The sequence below is a fragment of the Eutrema salsugineum genome, unplaced genomic scaffold (genome assembly GCF_000478725.1).
Source record: "Eutrema salsugineum unplaced genomic scaffold, Eutsalg1_0 scaffold_2, whole genome shotgun sequence".
NCBI lineage: Eukaryota > Viridiplantae > Streptophyta > Magnoliopsida > Brassicales > Brassicaceae > Eutrema > Eutrema salsugineum.
The window spans coordinates 3,408,774-3,416,768 of record NW_006256829.1 but is presented as its reverse complement, the minus strand read 5'-3'; the positions used below and the strand labels follow the sequence as shown (position 1 = coordinate 3,416,768).

Genomic DNA, 7,995 nt, shown 5'->3' with positions numbered 1-7,995 from the left:
AATAGTTGTTCTGGTTGGGCGGCGATGCACTGTCCGGAATGATAGTTTAAAAAAAAAAAGTAAAGATAAAAAATTTAATCACTTGCCAATTAGCTTGATGTGGTAAATTTGACTGAAAAATTTGGAAGACAAAAAAAAACATCGTTGTTGGAATCGGTAAAGATAAAAAAAAACAACGTTTTATTAATTATCTTTTATACATGTTTTTTGACATGTTGTAGACAAAAAGAAATAAACTATACTTTAGGCCCATTTATATATTTGTTATTTGTTAAACGTTGGGCTTGGAACGCTCGTTATAATCATACAGAGGCGTCGAGTGTCCAACGGATATGTGCAATCGTTCGTCGTTAAACTTGAAGAACTGAAAATGGCCATCTCTTTCATAGCTACTTCTCACCTGAAGCAGCCCTATGCCTCTGCTTCTCTCACTCCTCAGGAACAAGGTTTCTTGTTGTTTATTCTTCTCATTCACGATATGGGTTTCGATTTTTGTTGATTTCGAACGTGATTCTATCAGGAAGAACATGTAGATACGCTGGTCAAGCAGTGGTTAGAAACCCTCTCTGCTCGAGCTTCTATCGAATTGATTAGAAATGGGCGTTTAGTTTTTGATGGAATTGGTACTTTTGGGTCACAGAGATCTCTGCCTATACGGGTAATAACAGTGGGGAAAAAGAGATCGGAAGGTGTTCGACTCTTGGTCGATGAGTACAAAATCAAGCTTAAACCTTATTGCTCCTTTGAAGATTCATTGGTTCGCTCTAATCCTCGAAATGCGCAGTACGTTGCCTCAATTTTGATAGACTCAACTTGGTCATTTGATGCTTGGATCCATCAATTGTAGATTGCTTTTTTTTCTTCTGAAATCGATAGTCTGCATTGACAGGGATGTGAGAGCTCAGGTTGATGATGAAGAGGTGGCTATGATGAAGCTTATTGGGTCTGATGATTGGGTATTATGAAATCTCCTTATAATTCGATACTAGCCAATGTATTTGATTATTGTACATGAGTCTAATTGTGTGACTTAGGTTGTGGTGCTTGACGAGAGAGGCCGTGACATTAACTCAGAGCAGATGGCTGATTTACTAGGCGATGCAGGAAATAGTGTAAGCTTATACCTTCTTTTTGTTCTTACATCACCCATAGTCTTATTATTGGAAGCAATCAAATTGGTTGTATGTAATGACTGGTTGAGTTTGAAGCTACTCTCATCTTTAAGAAAACTATCTTTACAAATAGAAAGCTTAAGAGGATTGATTATTAAGCAGGAGAGGAGTTCATTTGTGGCTATATCTGTTTTCAGGGAGCTTCGAGGATATCGTTTTGTATAGGTGGAGCTTATGGACATGGAAGACAAGTGAGGAAGCGAGCTAATGTGACCATTAGACTTTCCTCCATGGTTCTGAATCATCAGATAGCTCTTGTGGTCTTGATGGAACAGCTTTACAGGTGAAACCATTGTTGCTTCTATCTGTGTGTGCATTCCAATTACACTTAATTTCAAGTGTATATCGCCTCGCCAGTTGTGTGTTCATATGATGTGATGGGGTTTTCTGTTTTCAGGTCATGGACTATTCTCAAGGGACAAAATTACCATCACTGATGATGTATGCAATCTCTATTTTTTGGGTTCTTCTTTTGCTTTCTTGTACTTAAAGAAACTAGATTGCGAAAAAGCCTTTCTGCTAGTAGTTGTATCAGTAATTGTTTATTGAACGTGAAACGTTTGTAATCCAAATTTGATTGCTTCTGATCTGGGCTTAAATTTGGATATCTGTTTTTGTATGTTGCATCAGTATAGTTCTGATCATATAAGCCTATAAGGATTGAATGAATGTAGAAGCGATTGTGGCTGTTCAACAAATGATCCTCTCTCCACATATCTCCATCTAAAGGGAAGGAGAGAGGAGACCCTTTATGAATGTAGATCATCTTCTTTTCTTTGGAGAACAAAGATTTTGTTTGATTCCATTATTCAAGTAACCATTTCTGATTTATGATGATCATTCGTCCTCCTTATTATCTATGTGTACATATAAAAAGCATCCTCTAAATCATCTCTCTTGGCAAACACAGATTGACATTAAAGCTGAGACAAGATAGGAACCATTTCAGGCCATGGCTTAGGCAACGCGACAAGCGGCTCAGCCTTAGCCATTGCCACACCAAACACAGGCCTCATGTCTACATCTCCTTCTTCTAGCTTCTCCCACTCAAAACACTGAACCAATGCTCCAACAGCAAGCGCCACTGTCCTCATACCAAATCCAGCTCCAGGACACGCCCTCCTCCCAACTCCAAATGGCAAGAACCTAAAACCATCTCTATCGCCAACAAACCCTTCAAATCTCTCCGGCTTGAAAACATCCGCGTCTTCCCAAAGCTTACCGTCCCTATGAACAGCCCAAGCGTTCACCAACAACATAGTATTTTCAGGGATCTCGTAGTCGCCTAAGTTGAATCTCTTAGATGAGTAGTGAGGAAGCAAGAGTGGAGCTGCAGGGTATAGCCTAAGCGTCTCATAGATGACACACCGAAGATACGGTAAGCTCGAGAGATCCGAGTCTTGTATAAGCCCATTGTGCTTAACATTAGATTTGATCTCTTCTCTGAGCTTCTCAAGCTTATCTGGATGGTTAAGTAAAACCGACATTGCCCATTCCATTACCACCGGTGAAGTATCTGTTCCGGCATTGAACATAAGCACTATGATTCCTTTGATAACATCATCTGAGTAGAACTCTGGTTCTGTTTCTTGTAGGCGCAAGAATTTCTCCACTACCGAACCGGTGGAATGAAATTTCTTCTCTCGAATTTCATCAATGAGTCGCTGAAGATACTCGTCTCTCATCCTCTGCATCTCCATCACTCTCTTCTCAAGACCTTTGAACCCAATCCACCTTAGCACAGGGAAATAATCGCAGACATTCATCGACATGCTGGAGAAAAACCTCGACTTGAAATCATCCAAGAACCTCTTCTCTGATTCCGGATCGCTTTCCTCGACGCCACGGTTCCCAGATACTAATCTGAGAATGACGTGAGCGGTGAGAAGAGTGAACTGATACTTGAGATCCACTTTCCGAGAGTCGCGGGATAATCTGAAGAGAATCGAACAGAGGTGCGAGACTTCTTCGTTTCGGATGAAGGAGTTCTTGTGGAGACTAGCGGAGGAGAAGAACTCGAGGGTGGAGAGACGGCGGAGAGTTCGCCAGAGATCGCCGTAAGGAGCGAATCCGAAGTTTTTGTAGCCGTAGCTGAAATGATCGGATGTGATGGTCCTGGGACGGTTGGCGAGGGTTTGGTCGTGGTTGGTGAAGCAATCTTCGATGGAATCTGGGGAAGAGAGGATCAAAACGGGACGGCATCCGAATTTGAGGAAGAGAACCGGGCCGTAGTTTGAAGAGAGGAGATGTAGAGCTTGTGGTAAAGGATTCTTCTTGATGAGGTGAAGATGGCCGATGATTGGAAGAGGCGTAGGGCTTGGGGGTAGTTTAGGGTTTTGACTCCACAGGAATTTGGCGATGATGAAGAAGAAGAAGAAAGTAGCTGTGAAGGAGAAGAAGATGAAGAACAGATTTTCCATTTTCGTCAACGCTAGAGTTTTTTCATTCGTTTTTTTTTGTTTAGTGTTTGCATTCCTACACAAAAATAGCTAGTTTGACCCAAAAGTAGACGACAGTGATGTTGACTTAAAACCAGTTTAAATTCTTAAAAAATTCCAAAAAACAATACGTAAAAGTACCCAAATCCCAAATTTCCTTCAAGTTTCTCCAAATTATCCGAATTTTATCCTAATTTCCTGAAATTTCCAATTTTTCAATTTGACACTAAACTGAAAACGGTTATTATTGGTAGTAGGTTTTAGGTATTCGAACTCCATGTTTGGTTCGTGTGGTACAAGCCACACATTATATTCTTTGCACAAAATCAAGAGTCCAATAGCTTTGTTACTCTTGCGATGAGATGACCTTCCATAGATCTTTTGCCGAGAAAAAGCACCAGAAAAAGAGTGTAATTTCTCATTAGGAGGTCATCTATTTTTCAATTGATTTGATACTTCAAAATTAAACAATACTATTCTGAGTAGTAAATGTTATTCTTCTTCGTTATCTGCTTTTGAAGTTTTTATCCATGGTTAATTCTAGCTATGAATTAGATCACGCCTGCGAACTAAGTAGTGTAGTGTAGTTGATTAAGGTAAATGCATGTGCTTCCGTCCATATAACTCTCTTTCTACGTACGTACCATTTTGTAATAGAAAAAGTTAATCAGATATTTATTATTGGCGCTGGCTAGCTACGTTAATTATTGGGAAAATGGAAACTTGAAAGAGGGTAAATTCTTTTAGAGAAACCGGTTACCAAAACATACCCGGTTATTAAAAGCAATTTAGCAACACTCAATTCGAAAGATCTAGATTAACCACAAACAAGTTTATCATTAATCATAATCAAACATCAACATTACAGTATGTAATCAAGGAGAGCAGTGATCATCAGAACCTCCATTGCAATCCACTTTACCCTTCTCCTTATTGCTCAACAAGAACACAAAGTCGAGGTTATAAAGAACTGGAACCATCAACGCAGAGCTCAAGAACACAAGCACAGGCCCGAAGATCCATAACATCAAAGGCAATCCCATATAGAACAGCCTATTACCTACCGTGTTGAGCAAGAAAGCTCTCTCGAGTAGTTCAGAGACATACTCGGGAGTCACGAAGCTTCCGATGCCGCCGAAATCATCAGAGGAATGCTCTTGAGGAGAGTTAATGAGAATATTGACTTGGTTGATGAAGCGAATGGAGAGAGAATGAGAGAAAAAAGCGAAGAGAAAGATTGTGAGGATTGTTACGTATTTGATTGCGACTGTGAAGTCACCATGAGCTCCATATACTGCGTTGTTTAGAGGCTTTTTGATGGTATACGTACTGCTTATAACTGCGGCAAGGCCTGCGCAGAGGAGGATGCAAGTGGTTGCCATTAGCGTCGCTCCCATTATCGTGTTTCTTAGTGTTTGTACCGCTAAGATATTCTTCTTCTCGTTGTCCTGAACAAGTCACAGTACATTCACCTATTGTTAACTACTCGAGAGCTAGATATAATGATATATGCATATAGATCTGTTGACATGCATCTATAGTTTCTTAGATATGTAGATTTTGGACGCAACCTAGATCATGTATGCAATCTTCTTGTGAAACTTGCAGTTCAATTATGTTCAACAAAACTTATCTTAAGGCATATATAAACATATATAGCAAGGATATCACAAGATTTGAAAGATTGATTTTCAAGTAATATATATATATATACCTTCATGATGGCAGCTACCCAAGATCGACGGGCGCGAGAATTAGTTCCGACGATGGTAGAAAAAGGTTCGGTTCGAACCTTATACCACAAGTAGATGTGGTAACAAAACATCATAAGTAAAGCACAAGGAACAAGAACTGCATCTAAGTACCAGGTCTTCCACTCCATTTTTTTCTCTCTCTGAATATCTTTCTTGCTCTTTTTTTTTGTTTCAAAACTCTTAGAATCTTTGTTTATTGTTGTGTTCCTTGCATGTCTCCATATATATATAGTGAAAATCCAATGCTAATTAAAGAGAACCTGTATTCCACAGTTTGCCCCTAAGAATGATAAGGGCCACAGTGCCCTTTTCATTTTAAATTTTCATATTAACATACATTTTAGTTAATGCGTTTTCCCCTTTAAATCTCTCTTTATGACTTATTAGTGTTCACTTTTAAATTTTTGTGCACAATATTAGTGTTCACTTCTGTACCCCACTTTGTGAGCAAATTTTAAATTTATGTTTCGACCCCATATTTATTTAATTACTAAACATTTGGCCGTACTTTTAAGGTTAATGACCACTTGTCCCTCTTTTCGACCTCTTTTTGAATTTTGTCTTTCATTACCTTTATATTCGCACATATGATATATGCCCGTATACATATATAGACAAGACCTAGATTAGATGGATCATGTCTCAACTCACAAGCATGATAACAGAATATAACATTTGTAGCCGATGCTATGTACACATGTTTCACGATAACCTAACTTACCTCCACGTCACTAATCTTCTACAGTCTACAGACAATCCAGTGCACTTCTTATTATCCTAAAAATCTATGCCATATATCTAAAAAGGTAAATCGCTCAAAATCATAAGTCAATTTTCAAACATCTTTTAATTGCTTGTTGTAACCTGCAGATTTCGCATCGGCTATATGGTTTTGATCCGGAAACTCTTATTATTTCATACAAAGACTAAAACAAGTCTATCTCATTTTTTGTGTGAATTTCTTACCCACCGTGGCATTTTGATTCGAACATAAGATTTTGCGTTGTTTCCACAAGATCTATCGATCAATTTTCGAATAAGTGCATTAACATTTTGTTAGAATGACAACAAAAAGAAAACTATTGAAAGAAAGTAACTTGTAAAGTTTTTTCGAACATGAGTCAGACCCAATTGGCTAATGGTTGGTTCATTTCTTGTATTTAACGACAATCGTGCTTATCAAAATTTCAAACCCTTATCTCATGTTATTCTATTCATCTACGACTTACTTTTAACCTTTTGTTCACATTATTTTAAAAAATAATGAGTGGATATATATATATTTATTGATTCTACAAATAGAAATGAAGCAACATGCATTTTCTGTATAAAATATGTGCAGGCACATACCAAACATATAACTATAAACATTCCTAGCTACGATCATTATATGTACGCACGAAATGGAAGTGGAGAGATATAGACAAACCACTTGAGTTTCAGGTTTAGCCTTCAAAGGTTCTAAATCCTAATTAAAATGTAAGAAGTAAGAACAAAGCAGCCCTAATTAAGTACTAGGTAAACCCTTATCTAGCTTAATATTAAAACCAAAATTAAAATTAAACACTGAGCTAATACTCTAATTATTGACTAAGGATAGATCATCGTAGTTGGAAGCGTAACTAGAAGCAGAACTGAAATTTATATCAGCGTTATTAGTGATGCAAAACAATTTATTTCATCTAATCAATTCAATTTTCGGTCTAGTTAGTGATTTATTTGAAGATGAATTTTGTTCGAAAACTCGAAAAAGTTCTTCGCGCTAGAATTTAGTCATGCGATGTTGCGAATCGAAAACATATATAGTGGTTAAAGAATATAATTTTTTCCTCATCGTTAAACAAAAAAATGCTCCCATCATAAGGAAAACAATCAGAGACTGTTCCAATAATCTTGAGGATTCTTCTTGATAAGTAATGAAAATATTGCTTACTAAGTAATGAAAACAATTTATTTCATCTAATCAATTCAATTTTTGGCCTAGTTAGTGATTTATTTGAAAATGAATTTTGTTCGAAAATTCATGGACGAAAAAGTTCTTCGCGCTAGAATTTAGTCATGCGATATTGCGAATCAAAAACATATATAGTGGTTAGAAAATATAATTTTTTCTTCGTCGTTAAACAAAAAAATGCTCCCATCATAGGAAAACAATCAGGGACTGTTCCAATAATCTTGAGGATTCTTCTTGATAAGTAATGAAAATATTGCTTACTAAGTATATAATCAGGCGTCGAGTAAATGGGAATTAAAACCTAATCACATGCGTATGAAGAAAAAATGAGAAGATAAGAATAGAATCTATCTATCTTGTAATTAATATTCCATGTTATACCTAACTTCGGCTATAAATGGGTATTAGATTGTGATTCAAGAATCGACATATCTATCGGATGCTCATATAAAATATATTCCGCACGATATATCTTAGATTCCCTTTGAAAGCTAGCTCTCTAACCTCAAATGATCTACCAAATCATCCATAGCCAAATTAAATCATTTTAACCTTTACGTGTGTTTGTTTTTAAGACGGTTAATAAGATCTGAAATTTAAAATCTGAACACGCCCTGAAATTTTGTGTAAATTATTTATAAACATTTTATGCATGGACTATACCAAGAAAAAATATT

The 7,995-nt window shown here is 37.0% G+C and overlaps 3 protein-coding genes across 5 annotated transcripts; 1 reads left to right on the top strand and 2 right to left on the bottom strand.

The window, feature by feature from the left end:
* Window positions 1-311: 311 nt before the first annotated feature.
* LOC18017461 (putative RNA methyltransferase At5g10620) lies at window positions 312-2,296 on the top strand. 3 transcript variants are annotated; one of them, XM_024156605.1, is made up of 7 exons: window positions 312-446; window positions 521-783; window positions 890-956; window positions 1,035-1,112; window positions 1,310-1,455; window positions 1,570-1,613; window positions 2,083-2,296. In XM_024156605.1, exons 1-6 carry the CDS (start codon window positions 414-416, stop codon window positions 1,607-1,609), a joined length of 627 nt encoding a protein of 208 aa, XP_024012373.1. In that variant the 5' UTR covers window positions 312-413; the 3' UTR covers window positions 1,610-1,613; window positions 2,083-2,296. The 3 variants fall into 3 exon arrangements, with proteins under 3 accessions (XP_024012373.1, XP_024012372.1, XP_006399558.1); XM_006399495.2 differs by lacking the exon at window positions 2,083-2,296 and having other exon boundaries at window positions 318-446; window positions 521-552; window positions 641-783; window positions 1,570-1,780; XM_024156604.1 differs by lacking the exon at window positions 2,083-2,296 and having other exon boundaries at window positions 1,570-1,780.
* Window positions 1,981-3,702, bottom strand: LOC18017460 (cytochrome P450 81E8). Its single transcript, XM_006399494.2, has one exon. It carries the CDS (start codon window positions 3,590-3,592, stop codon window positions 2,090-2,092), a length of 1,503 nt encoding a protein of 500 aa, XP_006399557.1. The 5' UTR covers window positions 3,593-3,702; the 3' UTR covers window positions 1,981-2,089.
* A 683-nt stretch (window positions 3,703-4,385) lies between these two features.
* LOC18017459 lies at window positions 4,386-5,565 on the bottom strand. The gene is made up of 2 exons (XM_024156607.1): window positions 5,325-5,565; window positions 4,386-5,058 (listed from the first exon to the last, which is right to left on the bottom strand). The coding sequence occupies exons 1-2, from the start codon at window positions 5,490-5,492 to the stop codon at window positions 4,486-4,488; spliced, it is 741 nt and encodes a 246-aa protein (XP_024012375.1). The 5' UTR covers window positions 5,493-5,565; the 3' UTR covers window positions 4,386-4,485.
* Window positions 5,566-7,995: the final 2,430 nt, after the last annotated feature.